This window comes from Pempheris klunzingeri, chromosome 4 (assembly GCF_042242105.1).
Source record: "Pempheris klunzingeri isolate RE-2024b chromosome 4, fPemKlu1.hap1, whole genome shotgun sequence".
Lineage (NCBI taxonomy): Eukaryota > Metazoa > Chordata > Actinopteri > Acropomatiformes > Pempheridae > Pempheris > Pempheris klunzingeri.
This window is the reverse complement of record NC_092015.1, coordinates 14,219,320-14,235,402: the sequence shown is the minus strand read 5'-3', so window position 1 is coordinate 14,235,402 and position 16,083 is coordinate 14,219,320. Positions and strand designations below refer to the sequence as shown.

Genomic DNA, 16,083 nt, shown 5'->3' with positions numbered 1-16,083 from the left:
TTATATAGGCAGCCTTGTAGCAGCTGTGTGTGTATGTATATGTGTGTGTGTGTGTATATATATATACACACACACACACACACACACACACAGCTGCTACATCATAGCATTACTTTCCTTATATTTGATGCCGTTTATGTCTTGTGCTGTTGCTTTTTTTGTGTATATTCATTGTTTAAATTTTGTATATTTGTAATTTATTTGTATTGAAAACAAGTTGTGGCTAAAGGTGATAAGAACACAGTGTTCACTGAAGTTCCCTGGTGTAAAGAAAAAAAACAAAAGTTGATTATAGTGAAGCTGATATGATTGTGTAAATCATGTTGTGCCGCTTTGTGTCTTAATATCTTTCTCCCCCTGATAATATTCTCATTACCCATCGTTTAGAAGGGCGAGTTAGATAGTCGTCCTGGAAAACAACCACATAACAAACATGGCTGCGTATTCAGTGAACTGACACAAACACACTGTACTTGGTTGCAGTTTGAAGGAAACATCAGACACTAATTGCAAACTTCGAATCTATTGTTGGCACTTAAATGCAGCTGATTAAGTTACAGAAACGCATTAAAACTCTTTGTCCACGTTAAAATCAAGTTATCACTGAATTTAAGATCGTTTGGGAAGGAGACAGTAAAGTTTGGATTATTGTTGTTGTGGCTGATTCCTTTTTTTTTCTTTTTATTGTGAATGTAGACTTGTTTTGTTTTTTTTCTTTCTTAAGTTCTTCACCTTTTAGGGCAGCATAACTTTGTGGTTGTAGTGAAGACAACTTGTGACAATTGAAGTTCTTTCTAACAAGCAAGCTTATATTTGTGAGTGTGTTGTATAAGGCCATAATGTTTTTGGAGTTGTATGATGTCAGATTTGTTCATTGTGTTGCTTTTAGGAAGTTGAACCATAGCAGCCACGTAGCGATGCCTACTCGTATCAGTGCCGTAGTGACACTGAGGCACCTTTGGCCAAAAACCTGTTTACTGTGCTGCTCTCCACACTCTAATTCCTGCTGTTTTTGCTGCCTACATGGCTTTGATTTCAAACCATTAATGTCCCAAGACCACAGAGTGAAGCTACAGTTTTGTATTTGTGGACAGTGGACACAAGGAAAACTATTTTGGGATGTGATTGCAGAGGAACAAACTCACATTGGCCTCATATCCTCCTCATTGTACACAATAACTTGCAGTTTGCAGTGGTACTCATCTTTTTTTAATACCTCCATTATTACAGTATGAGAAATAGTTTTTCTATCACAATCAGCAAATATGACCAGTTTTATTTCCTTGTTTGTTCATTTCTATTTTTTTTTTCTTTCTCTGGTGATTGGGGAAATATTGTCCATTGTTGATTATTTTAACATTAAATTCATAACAACAGCGATGCTGTGCAGCTTGTCAAGGACTTATAACTCCTTCATTAAGGGGAAAAACATGGAATATTGAAGCCACGAGACCGACTGAGGTTGTAAAAGCAAAATCATCTGCTTTCTTGGAGCATCAAACTGTCACGTTTCACAGAGTTTTTGTCTTTAAGTGTAAATATGACAGCTATTTTTTCATGTTTTGGCAGAGATTGTTTTGTAATTAAAACTCCAATTTCTATGTTTATATAATAACATTATTTGTTTAATGTGAAAATAAAGATAAAAGGAATAAACGTATTTTACTTTTTACTGACACATTTGACTGACGGCTGCAGTAACACTGAACAGTGGAGGAAGAAATACTCACAAGCTCTCAGTAAAAGTGAACAAAACCACTCGTACCATCATAGTTAAAGTAAAGTTAGTCATATTATCAGCAAAATGTTATGCTGGTGTGTGTTATTACTGATGTATGTTGTAGCTGGTGGAGTTAAGTATTTCACACACCTTAACAAGCTCATCATAGGTTTCATTTGTCAAATCTTACTAGTTATTATGGCTGTTGGCTAATGTGGCGCAAAGAGTACGATATAATACGACTCTTTAGAATAAGCGTGAAGTGGCTCAGTGGTTCAGTTCAGTCCCTTACTTATGTTCCACAGTTGCTTCCTATGTGACCTTTTCTCAGCAGAAACACCACCAAAGCGTTTAGTGAAACACATTCAGCTCCTACCAAAAAGGAGTTGTGCTGTTTAAATGGCTCTTTTACCCCCTTTAAAAGGTTTTAATTATGAAACGTACCATTGTGTGGGTTTTATCTGTGTTGTTATATGTTGTGTTTTGATGTTATGGATGCTGATCTTCCTCTACTTGAACTTTACTACTGGACTTTGCCCTCATTTAAACTCCTGATGAGCCCCCTCGAGGTCCGCGGCCCGCAGGTTGAGACCCACCGGGCCTGTCTCTGTCCATGCAGCCGAAATCGCACCCACGGTGCGTGGACTCCCCCGGACAAACACTTTGACTGGTGAATTTCAAGTGTCGGTCACATTTTTCTTTGTCCATTTGTTCTAGTGAGTGTTTACAGTGTCTCCTTTGTATTGATCCTCCTCTGAGTTGACGCACAGCTGATACGGGCTGGTTCCTCCAATCAGCTGTCACGCTGACTCTGTCGTACGATGTTCTCGCGTGTTCTGCTCGCTGTGGCTTGTTTTCATCATTTCCCAGCGCAGCCGTCCACGGCAGCTGGATGTCTCAGTCTGTGGGCGAGAGGCAAAGGTGCGCATGTTGAAAATGGGCTGCGCACTTTCTTCGTGTGCTCTCAAATCGACCGATTTGACAACCTCCTCCTCCTCCTCCTCATCTTTTTCCTCCTCCTCCTCCTCCTCTTAATGATGCTCGACGCGGGTTTTGCAGCAAGCAGCGGCTTTGCTGGAGGAGCGCGGTGCCATGCGTCGTGGTGGTTTTGCATTTTTACGCAGCTTTCCAGCCTCTCCGTCCTCTGAGCAAACGGCGTCACATGCAGCTGAAAAGCACTTTAACGCCTCAGATAAAATGTCTTTGGGTGAATGTCGCAGCCTACAGGATTTGGACCAGCACTGGAGGCCAGCATGCCCGCATCCGAGGACGTTTTTATAACGCTTCCGAATCACATATATTAGATTTTGGCACCTAACATCGATTTAAAGGTAAGCGGGGACGTGTGCATCAATTTAGAATCAATACAAGCAGCTTGGTTATCAATGTGGCTGCATCCTTAGTGGAGGTGCATGTTTTCTCCCATCCCTGTTGTTGTCTCTGGTCATCAATACCTTATTTATAGCTCCCACATGACCTCAATAAACAACTTGCCATCTGTAGCTGACATAAGCGATGTTCACACTGGTGTCAGAAGGTGATATTCAGCTGCTGGAGTTCAGGCTTTACAGTGATGAAATGAAGTTGGATGCTGTTGAAGTGAACACAGACATCCATCAGTCCCTCTGGTTCCCTCCCTCTGCCTTCTCTCCAGACGCAGCCATGGGTGATGAGAGCAGCCTGTCTCGCCAGATAAGGAGTGTGGAGAAGAGCGTGGTGTTCCTCAGGCAGGAGCACCTCACTTTACTCCACGGCCTCCATCTGGAGATCCTCTCCCTGCAGAAACGATGCTCAGGTGAGGGACACACTGCTGCTGTTACTGTGTGTGTGTGTGTGAAAGGCCAAGAAACTTTTATGTGACCTCAAAATTTTCCACTGATGAAGGTACTTTCTGTCTGATCTAAACCTTGATTCCTCTTTATGATATGGGTTTATTCTATATTTAACACTAAAGCTCCAATATAGGAAGATCAGATGTAAGAATTTATATCTTTACTGATCCGTCAGCAGTGAAGAGCTCTGGGGTTGCAACATTTATCTGCTAATCATAATTTTCAATTTGTTTAGTCTACAAAATGTCACAAAGATAGAAGAAAATGCTTCAAACTACTTGTATTGTTCAAGCAGTCCAAATATGCAATTTACCATCAGTTTTGAGAAAGAAAAGCAGAAAATTGAAAATTGTCTTTGAAGTTCTGTCAATAATTAACAAATCATTGAAGGTTCACCCTCTTCTAGTGCTGCTTGCGCTTCCTTTTTTGCTGCACTAGTTCTTCATTAATCAGTACGTACCCCCCCATTGACCCCTAACCCTCAGAGAGAAGATTTACTAAGATTGTTAATCACAGGCCTCATACATTAATTGAAAAAGGGATAATTCCAGGACCTTTTTAATGAGGGTTTTCACTTTATAATAATCCATCACATATGCACTCACTTATTCTCACGATTCTCTCCAGTCAGAGCCTCAAAACATCCGAAGCTCATTTTAACATAAGCTGCTGCTCTGAGTCTTTGTTTCAGTCACAGTCTGCATGACATTTGTTGTCATTTTTATTTCAAGTAGGGAAATGAAATCTGTGAAGACCCCGTGTGCAAACAGCCCTCATTGTTCCTCTAATGTGTGTCTGCACCATCAATCAATGCCAGACGCTGACTACATGGTGATGTCATGCCACAGTTCCTGTAGATTGCATCATTTCCTGTTTCAGGCCTAATGGATGTGATTCCATTTAATCAAGCACACACACACACACACACACACACACACACACACACACACACACACACACACACACACACACACACTGGTATTACTATACATGCGAGGATGTTCTATTCAATTTCATTAATTCCCTGGAGACTTTCTGCCTCCTTTACTGTTAGCATTACACTCATCTGCATCTTAACCTGGTCACTTTTACCCTAAGATGAATATTTAACCTTAAAGGTGGCAGCTTTGTGTCCGCAGAGTGCACACACACATTTTTTTAGACACACACACTCACACACACACAGTACATCCTCAGAAAGACGCATGCACACATATCCATTATGTTTAATCCATCGATTGCATAGCTTTGGTAATCCATTCGAACAGGATTGTGGTTAACAATACAAGAGGGAGAGCAGAGAGCTGGGGGGAAGGGGTGTGTGTGTGTGTGTGTGTGTGTGTGTGTGTGTGTGTGTGTGTGTGTGTGAGAGATGGCTCTGAGCCAATGTGACCAGTTGTGCTTGTCTAGAAAACGACCCCCTCCATCACTTTGTAGCTCTGCTGCTCGGTCACATCTGGTCGTGTGTGTGGTGTTGAGAGACAGAGAGTGTGTGTATTTATAACCGTTACTGTACTCGACCTCTCCCTCCCATTGTGAACTCAAAGGGCAGCCCCGGTGATGCTGTGACAGACTGTTCATAATATTCTGTCCATGTGGAGTCAAAGTTATGTTGATATGCACCCTCAGCTCTGAGAAAACCAGACAATGTGTGGCCAAACCTTCAGAAAGACAACAGTTCATGTCATTATAAAAACAATTTAATTGATATGGATTTTCTTACCAAAATACACAAGAATGCAAGCTGGAGTCGTTAATCTGCTCTCCAGTTTGTATCAGCCTTTGATTTCCACATTACTGGAGGGTTTCTGTGGGACTGCATGCACGGGGACGTTATGACACCACACTAACTAAAAACATGCATCTCTCTCTCTCTGCTGCGCATTTTTAAAGCTTCTTATGATGCTCTCATGCCAGAGCGAAAATCTGATGAAAGGGTTTGCAGGCAAATGGCTGCTTTTTATAAAACTAAGAGTGATCAAATGGCCGCTACACACCCAGAATGTAAGGCAAGTTTAATTGTATTGGCACCTTTCAGTCTCATAAGACAAAATGCATTAAGAAAGGAAACACAAGACTATAACACAATAGAATAAAGATTAGTATGAATGCACTGTATAAATGAATAAATAATAATACATAATAAAGTAAAGAATATAATGCAGTGGAAAATAGAAAAGCCTCAAGACCTGATTTAAAATAACTGGGAGTTAAAGCAGACCTCAATTTTCCTTCAGCTATGTGGTGCATAAAAACTGAATGCTGCTTCTTTTGTTTGTGACTTTTATTTCAAACATAAAGGTCCATACCAGTATAGAAATATAAGAAAATATGAAGACAACAACACAGATCTGTAATCATTCCACAGTGATTAAAACACACAGACATTTCTTCCAGTATTTCCAAAAACAAGCGTACAACCTCGTGTCACTTTGTGTGGGCTCGGCCAACGTTAATGTAAACATGATCTTCTACATAAACTTCTCCAACATAGAATAAAAGGTGGAAACATCACTATAGTCACAAACATATGATTCTGAATACATCACTAAATGCCGCCTTTAGCTTTATCATTTAAGCGATACTACATTACATTTTGAACATCTTCTAAATGTTTAGTTGACCAATCAGATTGCTTGATCTGAACTTGTATAATTTTGCTTCAAAATAACAGAATCACAAGTGAATAGTTTTGGGGTCTGGACAGCCCTAAACCATTCAGTGCTTTATAAAGCAGCAGTAGTATTTTAAATCAGTTATTTGGCACACAGGAAGCCAGTGTAAAGATCAGGTCAAAATCCTGAAAACAACAGTTTGTGGCTTTTTCAGTGATTTACTTCAAATGGGAGGTTTGATATACACTAATAACTGCTCATTAGAGAGTTTGCTAGTTTATTCTTTTTTCAGAGTGGCTTAATATCTGCAGGGCCTGTGAGAAATCAGAGACGTGTTGACTATCTGCTTAAGATCTGATGTCAACACTTCTGAAAAATCCTGCAGGCAGAATATCGAGGCAGCCGGAGGAGGATGTCAGATGTTGCACACTTACTCCCGCGGTTTCAAAAGATCAAATTGTGTCTTGTCTGATTTTCTGAATTTTGTTTTGTTTTGTTTTTGTTTGGTCTCAATTTTCACCATTGTGTCGTTTCTCTTTTGCTCTTTTCTTACTGAACCTTGACCTTAGTGGGGGCATTAGCACCGATAACATTTGTAATTTTGGAACTGAAATTATCCACAAGATCACCGACTGAGACCTCAGGTGTGGAGGATGAAGCCTGTATGAATGATTCACATGTATTTTCAGTGACGTAATGTTTTGTGATGACCTCCGATTGAACATTTGTGGGGTCGTAACTGGAGCGAACGCGTCAAAACTGGCTGTGATGGAAGTGGACACCGATGGGTGGAGGGTTAGGGGAGTAGGGCAGCAGCCAGATATTACATCTGTTCAGTGAACTCCAGGAGGGGAGAGGGTGACTGGAGAGGACGGTGACCTGGATGGGGTTGGGTGGGTGAAGATGATAAATCCTCACAGGTGGCGGTCAGCATGTGGGGCGGAGAATCTGTCTCTTGGCTCTGTTTTGGCTTTATGTTTTAAGATCATGTGGGATTCTCTCTGTTGTGGTTTGCTTTCGGAGGTACCGTCAGTCCTTACTTACCCTGATGGATGTGGATCAGAGGTTATCCTGGTCACCTGTCGGAGCCCTGGATCTCCTGCAGCAGCTTTGCTGCCAGCTCACTAATGTGTAGCTTGGAAGGGTACTGCAAGGTTGAGCTGACGATGTAGCCGTGCATATTAGCTCTGCCTGTACTGCTGACCTCTGTTTTATTGTTTAGTGTTTCCTCATCAGCATGAAGGCGCTTACGCTTCTGCCTCCTCTAACAAACAGCCAAATCAATTTTCATCTTCTGTTATTTCAATGGAGGCTTTTTCTCTGATATAATAAGTTTATTGTGCGCCTCAGAAATCAATTAGGTGTGTGTGTGTCCTTCTGGATATCTTCGCAACATTCAAGGTCGAACCACGAAACATGAAACAAAAACCTTGAATGTTCAGTGAGGCTGTGGGAGATAAGCCCGACCTACAAGGCATTACACACTCTGGATGCGGCAATGTGCTGAGCTCCTCGTTTTCATTGTTTGACTGTTGTTTCGAGAAATAATTCGCAGAGTCAACTTCCTGCGGTTAAATTAATTTTATGAGCACTTCAGGCAGTTGTCAATGAGGATAATGACTGGAAAACAGGAGCTGTCAAAGTAAAGCTGTCAGTTCAGTACTTAACCAGCAATCAGTGAGTCTGGCTGTGGAGCCGTCTGTCTGGGGTCCCTCTATCCCCTCTTTCCTTGCTTCATTTCTTCTTTACTATCTGACTGCCCTCTTCCTCTCCTCTATCTGTCTCTCTTCATGCCAGCTGTATGGGGGGTCGGGCATGTTATGCTGACTGCAGAGGAAGGAGAAAGGGTGTGACAGGGTGAGCAAGGGGAGAAGAAAGGCAAGGAATAATACATCTGCTGTCTCTTTCCATTAAAGAATGTAAAGCATATTTAATTTACAGTATCACCTCATTACAAAGATCTAAACTAAACGGGTCTTACAGATTCAAAATGGTGGCTTTCTCCTTTTTCAGAGTTAAACTAGTTTACGATCATAACCCGTGGCTGATTGAACAGGCCTGTATTTCTGGCTATGGAAAATTGAAATAGGTCAAATCTGTGCCCCACTCATCTAAAAATGACTAGACACACACACACACACACACACACACACACACACACACACTCCTGTGTTTGAGTGTGTTCTGAAAGCTGAATGTGGACATTTATCTGCAGACCACTGAAATGAGTGACAGGCCAGACATGAGCAGCAGTCTGAATTTACAACCCTATCACACACTAAGCTGAAATTTCATTATACATCCCATTATACACCATCTTCTTTAACACATAGACCATTAGCTGCTATATTTCACTGTCGTGAGTTATAATCCATCCAGTATCTAGAAATGCCAGTGTGCCAGATATCATGTCATGTGATATTTAGATAATCCAAATCACAGTAACACCATTCAGCTCTATAAGTACTTCCTGCTCTGCTGAAAGAAAGTCAGACAATTATGGTTTTGATCCGTCTTTATTGTCCAATCCAGCATTCGGATAGTCAAACTGCTGAGTGTCCAGAGCCTGTTGTCAGTCTTGGTTTTTAGGACACAAGACAAATGGATGCAAGACATCAAATGCATCTAACAAAAAGCACCATGATTCAATACACAGCATATTATACAAATCACTTATTATACAATATATTATACAAATCCCTTGATAACAGTTTAATTGACCAGTTCTCTGTGCAAAATCATATATCACATGTATAGTCCATCGGTCTGCAGAGAGTTTCCATGTGAAACTAAAAATACTGTGAAAATGTTTGAGAATCTGACTGAAACCTGCCTCAACACAGTGTAAAGGGTCATTCAGCTACATCATTGCTTTGATAAATTCGGCTCTGCTTACTTTGCTTCACTGGCAAGCATTTTTTGACTTTGCTGGTCTCCTATTTGTTTGCCTTCCCTCCTGAAACAGATTGCACAGCCAGTAGTTTTTATTTAAGTGAATATTGATTTCACTGAGGAATGCTAATAATGCTTATATGTCTTACTGAAGTGGCAGTAGAGAATGTTTTTTTCTCCAGGCTGTGACAATATTTATCGGCCAGGTTTTAACAGCCAGGACTCTGGCTTGCAGTCTTTGATGTAAAGTTTCAGATTTAGCCTCATAAATTATGTATGAGCTCACTGAAAGTGTGCTAGAAACTGCATTGAGCATCTGTTATGTTAACCAGCAACAGCAAACAGAAAATGTCAGCATACAGCTTTAATGAGACATTTCAGCACCACGGAGCATCTATATTTAAGCTCTAACAGTATGATTGCATGTGTGTTATAGTTCTGTCTCTTTAACTGCCTCCTTCCTGTGTTTTTGTCTCCCTTTTGTGTGTTTCAGAGTTGACAAGTGAGCTGAAGGTGAAGCCTCCAGGCAGAAGCCAAATAGGTTTGTTAAAAAAAATCATTTCAGTGCTGATATTCTCCATCATGTGTCGCTTTTTCTTCCTCACCCACCACTTCTGTTGTCTTCCTCTGCATTGGAGGCAGAAAGACAGATGCATGTTTACATCCCCCAGAGCATGTTTGCTAACCTCAACCGCCAATCCACCATATCCCTACGCCTGCATCCCTCTCTGCCTCCCTCTGTCCTTCCCAGCCTCCCATCCCCCAGGGAGCCCAGATCCCTGTCAGCCACCCTTCTCTCACCCATCCCTCCCCTATCTCTCTCTCCTAATTTCCTCACTGGCAAGGAGAGGGGAAGTCTCTGACAAACCATACACGTGCCAGATCATGGGTGCAGAGTGCATCTGTGTTTCCCTGTGTGTGTTTATTAGCTTTTCTTCACACATATGTGCAATTTTCCTGCGTGAAGAGAATTGGCCGCAGCCGTACGGGGGTCGCACACGCTGACTGTGAAGATACTGCAAAGACAGCATGCCTCGACATGTTTGGCTCATAGCTGACGTTTGCAGGACCGTTGGTGGTGTCTGGATGCAGGGATGCAGAGACAGGCACCATTTTGTCACACCGAATTAGAGACAGGCCAACGAAAGAGAAGTGAAAAGGCTGTTTGAATTCACATTGGAAGTAAAGATGGGAGTCGTGCTTGGCTGCATTACTCAGCCATTAGACCCCATCTCCTTTTCTAGGACAGGTTATCCCCCGATCCATCAATACTCTCCGCTCTCCCCCCACCCTGACAAATTGATCCATCCTCTTTTTCTTTTCCTGCTCTTGTTTTTCTCTCGCTGTCCCAGCGGGGGTGTCCACTTACAGACTTTGCTGAGAATGAGAGAGACATAGAGCGATGAAAAGAGAGAGGAAGAGGTGGAAGGAGAGAGGTAATGCGAGGTCGCCGATTAAGGGAAAAGACAAGGCGGCAGGATGCGGTCAGCTGCAGACACGGAGGAGGGGAGAGGGGTATGGAAGGATATGAAGATCACGTTAGGTGCTGTAGTCTATAGTTAGCATATGAGCTCAACATGGGTGTGGTGATTGGCGACAGAAATCCTGAGACTCATTCTACTCAGAGGATCCATCCAGGAAGACAGAGGGAGAAAGAGAGAGAGAGGATTGAGGAAATAAGGGATAATAAAAAATCAAGGACTTAGTATGATGAAAGGGAAGTCGTACTGACAGAAAAGAGAACCGGTTAGAGAGAAAGCTTAAGTAAGTGTATAAAATATAGTCATAAAGCAGTAAGATGTAGCAGCTTCAACTTCAAATCCAAAGCTTTTATCAATGTATGACACACTCCTATTTACATTCAAGCCTAATATAAAGTCCTGGCTTTATAGTTTCACCTCAAGGACTCACCAACCCTCCCTCGGCCGTTTGGGATTCTCTTACCCATCAAACCTGACCTATTTCTATGAGCGGAGGCATCAGTACCGGCCTCTGTGGATGTAATCTCCTTCTCCTCTGGCAAACTCCAGCTCAGGCAGCCCTGAGGTTGCTGCACTGACTTTTCATCCATACCTCCCTCCCCTCTGGGGATTTTTAATGGAATGAAAGAGCACAAAGGGAGTCTGCAGAAGCAAAGGAAAAAAAAGTATAGTGCAGTATAGTGCGTTAAACCTGACCTTGGTAGAGAGGTTGAAGTTCATGTGGAGAGGAGGCCTCGAGTAGTGGTGCTTTATAGCTTGTGAACAATGCCTAAATCAGCACTAGCTGATATGATGTAATTTAGCCAGTGGACCACTTTAATGTGACAGTATTTCAGATTGCACGTACTAGCTTCATGTACTTGTACTAGCTGGTATTGCCTGTCAGTCTGAGGTGGGACATTACCCTTCCTATATGTGTGTCATTTCCAGCCACTGCCTGAACCAGCTCTAAAGGCACCATACACAGATTTGGTTGTATGAAATACTGAGCCCTAAATGTTTGTTTTTTTATGATTAACGCTTAAGTTTCTGGTCTTTCTTTGTGTCAGAGTTACAGGAGGAAGAGGAGCTCCTGGAGGCCAGCTGTCGGCACATGGAAAACCGTCTGGCCGAGAAGGATTGCACCTTAGGAGAGCTTCGTAAGGAGCTCAGTCACAAAGGGGCTTTGGTGGGAGCCCTCAGAGCCAATCTCAAGGAAAAGGAGCGCCATTTCCTGGAGGAGCTGAAACGCCGCAGCCACTGCTCCACCATCCTTAACACGGAGCTGCAGAAACAAACAGAGGCAGCAGCATACCTCTCCTTCCAGCTGCATGCTGCCAGGCAGAAACTGCACCACCAGCGGATGCAGCAGAGGCAGGGACTCCTCGCCAGAGCCAACAGTCAGGGGGCCCAGTATGGTGCCGAGCAGAACTCTGTTTCTCCACAGATGCCGTCAGGAGCCTCCCCGTCCTCTCCTGTGGTTAAACCCAAGCGTAAGAGTGCTAGGTCATCTTCGAGAGTGGAGCGTGCCCGGGAGTGTGTGCCCATAGAGAAAGTGATGGGGCCTGCAGAGCCCACAGCGATGCCGGATCCTGCGCTCTTCCTCCACCCACGAAGGCACAGAGCTCGATCCAGGCACACTGCGGCACAAAGACTGCCACCATTGGGCCTGGAGAAGGAGGGTGAGGAGGACGGAGGTGGGGAGGGGCCAGTGGAGCCCCAGGATGAAGCTGCCAGACTGGTGTGTTCAGCTGCAGCGCCTCCTGCTGCTGAGGCAAAGGCAGATTAGCGACTATGTGACCTGTGCTTTTGACTGCGGTTCGATCACTGTATGATTATCTTCTGTCAGTGTGTTAATGCTGTTAACTGTTGTTCTGCACCTTGACTGAATTGATACTGAGACTGGTTTTAGCTATTGAATGATGTTACACTTATCATAGACACTTTTTTAATATGGACTTTGATATAACCTTAAATAACTTGCAGAGCAAAACTCAATAAGTGTCACTTTAAGTAATGAAGTTAGATAAATGATCTGTTTACACTGGTGTCACATGCTCAATATACTGTGGGGCCTTATATCAAAGCAACCCCTTCTAGTGGTCTACGGTGATGGTGAGTTTGACCGTGGTAGCAGCCATTTTAGGTGGACTACGGGTCCTGTTGTGTGTCCCAGCCATCTGTGACCTTTCAAGGCCGACCATAAATCAACCATGTGACCAAACATTCGTGTGGCCCCCGACTGAGTCACAGCTGAAATATCTGAAGTGGTGTCACGTCTGTGTGAAGTCCTCCATGTGAAGAAATATTAATTGGAAGGAGTTCCTGTTCCTGTCGAAACACAATTATTTGTGATAACAAATAATTGTATTTTTTTTGTCAGAATTTTAATCTTTGCATATCACTCTTACGTTATACAGCAGATCCATAGTATCTGTATTACACTTTATCCCTTAGCCACAATATATATTTATATTTTTATTTGCTGGAAGTTGTCGGGACACTTGATTCAATATTACCAATCGATTTATGTTTCCTCTAACCTTAACCAATCCTTAGCCCTAAGCTCTACCACTTATCTCTGCTACAACTGACCATACGCTAACATAAGTTCAAACTGTTTCAAATCAGTGTGCAACGTATTAACTGCAGGTAAATTGCCCTTGACTTAGTATTCCCTGGTGCATATAAGCTAACCATGGGTTCAAGTGACTGAAAACAAACTTATAGATCACAATTAGAAATCTACTAAATGCACACACTGGCCCTTGTTGTGTATTGCCAAGTATTTATGATACTTTATTTCAGACTGTAGGCCCATTAAAAATAAAAAGGAATACATGTGTAAAGATTCAAAAGGAGAATGGACACCAACATCCATATCACACAGAACACACACACACACACACACCTGTCTGAGGTCAGACAGCGTTCGTTTTGGCCATGTGCAAACATCCCGGACTAAACAACTTAATATTCTAACGTGTGTGTTTAACTTAACGATGCACACTGAAGCACGTGTGTGCAGCTATTCCTCAGTAGTGACTGCTTTGTGTAAACTGGCCACATTCAGGAGGTAACAGGTTCTGACTCGTTGGACCATGTGTTTCACTCAGGTGTGGTTTGTGTACTAAACACACACACACACACACACACACACACACACACACACACACACACACACACACACATACACACACACACACACACACACACACTCACATAAGGCTACTACTTAAGCTAATGTATGTTTGAGGTTGTTGTGTTGGGGTTTCTTTCCACCTCAGGAAAAACAGACAAACAGGAACATGGATGGAGGTTTTTGGTGTTTTCAACTGAATCGTAGTTGGTTTGATTTTGGGGTTGGTCTATTTGCAGTGTGTTTCCTTTCTTTTTCACACAAATTCCCAAAGTAGCTGCGTGACTATAAGACAGTGACCAGACCATGTGCTGGAAATGACATGATGGTAGGCTAAGCAGGTAGTTTGTGTGTATGTGTGTGTGTGTGTGTGTGTGTGTGTGTGGCCTCTGTTATCAAAACACATGCACAGGGTGGCCCCTAGCGTACCGAGGAGCAAATAGCATCTAGAAAAAAAAGCAGTGAAAGAAAGATCAAAGTAACACTTTAATTGGCTATATTTTAATTCAGGACATGGTTTTATGTTATTGCTTCATGCACTGTCCAGTTAGTACCCTTCTGTAATTACTGCCTTATAATAGAGGAAATGCAGTGTGGAAACTTATACTTTACTAAAGTATCATTTGTCTCAGAAACTTTTATAGGACTCTTTGGGATTTGCATATAAAGGTTTACTGTGTGTAACGTGGCACCTCAGTTATTTTTGATTCAGAGTTGTGTCACAGTCGGTTTATACTTGAGCCATGACGTCACTGAGCATCAGTAACTGCAGTCAGTGTCTTTGAAATGAGCCTTCCTGTAGGACTGACTCTAACTGCGATCTGTCGCCGTGAGGCTTTTCTCGCCTTCTGCAGCTCCTGGTTAGAAGTTTAGCATTATGTTTTAGCACTATATCTCCAATAAAGCAATATATCAGTATATTTATATATATTAGTGGGTCACGCCAGCTGGTTTAAGGACACTGCAGGTGTTAAAATAGATTTTATGATTGTTTAACTTTGTATTTTGTAATTATTAACCCCAGTATGTTTCGCTTAATATTTTTCTGAATTATCTAATGGATTATTTCACTTTAAAATGTTCTGTTGATTGTCACTGAAGTGTTATGTTACAGTTCATAGGAGGCATATGCAAGTGGGGAATCAATGACATGCTGCATGTGAGGCAGCATTAAGCTGGATTTTGTTTTTCAGCAAAAATGCAAATGTGACAAAGGTTTTCATTCACGTCTCAGCTGATAAGCCATTAGCATGGTTGTGCGCATTACTCTTCCTCAAGTTTTGTGAGACAGTGGGTGATTAAAGCACCAAGCTGTCTTGTTGAGAACTGTTTCTTTTTCAACAGGGATCCTGAACTAAGACTGTTAGACTTCATCACTCCACATGTCATCCAAACGAAGCGGCAGGTAGATTAAACTCTTCATCCCCCTTTCATGATAAATTTAACATCCTGCACACAACATCGTAGCATCATCTCACATTTTGGATGATCTATACTTATGTAACAGCTTGGATAAACAATCAAAGTAGTTGTATCTTTGTATGAAGCTTCAGAGATGTGTTTGCCTGCTTTGAGGGAAAACGCTAATGAGCCAAAGAGGCACCACTAAAATTAACATGAAGACAAACGGTGTGATGCCTTAATGAAGATGTCTTTTCATGACTTTTTCAGCCAACAAAACTAAATCCTCGATGTCTGATTTGCTTTTTCTACTTTTCAGGGCGCATCACAGAGTATCTCACGTCATATTAAGAAAGTAGATAATTTACTCACACCCACAGAGAATGTCTTCCATCTTTCTAAACGCCTATATAATAACCCCAATCCTCATAATAATAATGACAACAGATGTCAGCAGCAGTGGTCAATCCTGGTTTGAGGTCAAACAAGTTTATTTTGCATCTTAGAGGAACATTTCAGTGGACTGTATGTGGCTCTATAAAGCATCTTGTTTGACATGTGGTCTCTAGCAATAACGCTGTGTGGTACCCAACATGGAGGTGTTGCTCTGGGTTTGTTGTATGGTTTGGTCCTTGGGTGAGCATAAGCTGTTGACTGATTACCGTATATACTGTGTTAGCTTCCTATAGTGACCTACTGTACACATAATTGGAATAAAATGAAGGATTGTCTAGTCTGCTGCCTGCTTGTTGTTCTTGCTTGTACGTTTAACAGAGGAAACTTGATTAGAAAAAAAACTGAAAATAAATCAGCAGGTGATGAAATAATTTTCCCCTTTTTTAAAAAAAAAATGTTTGATGTTAGAGGATGAATTCACCTCGATCAAAAAGCTTCAACAAATGTGTATTACACAACAAAATGAATGTTATATGGGAGTACGACGTAGTTATGGCAGTAAATATTGTACAAATATGGTAACAGAATTAGTTAATTTACCTCTAGTATTTTTGTAAGAGAAGGAGCT

General features: G+C 41.9%; 1 protein-coding gene across 1 annotated transcript; it reads left to right on the top strand.

Moving 5' to 3' along the window:
• The first annotated feature begins 2,669 nt into the window (after window positions 1–2,669).
• ccdc92ba (coiled-coil domain containing 92Ba) lies at window positions 2,670–12,308 on the top strand. The gene is made up of 4 exons (XM_070829866.1): window positions 2,670–3,051; window positions 3,375–3,515; window positions 9,553–9,600; window positions 11,590–12,308. Exons 2-4 carry the CDS (start codon window positions 3,383–3,385, stop codon window positions 12,306–12,308), a joined length of 900 nt encoding a protein of 299 aa, XP_070685967.1. The 5' UTR covers window positions 2,670–3,051; window positions 3,375–3,382.
• Window positions 12,309–16,083: the final 3,775 nt, after the last annotated feature.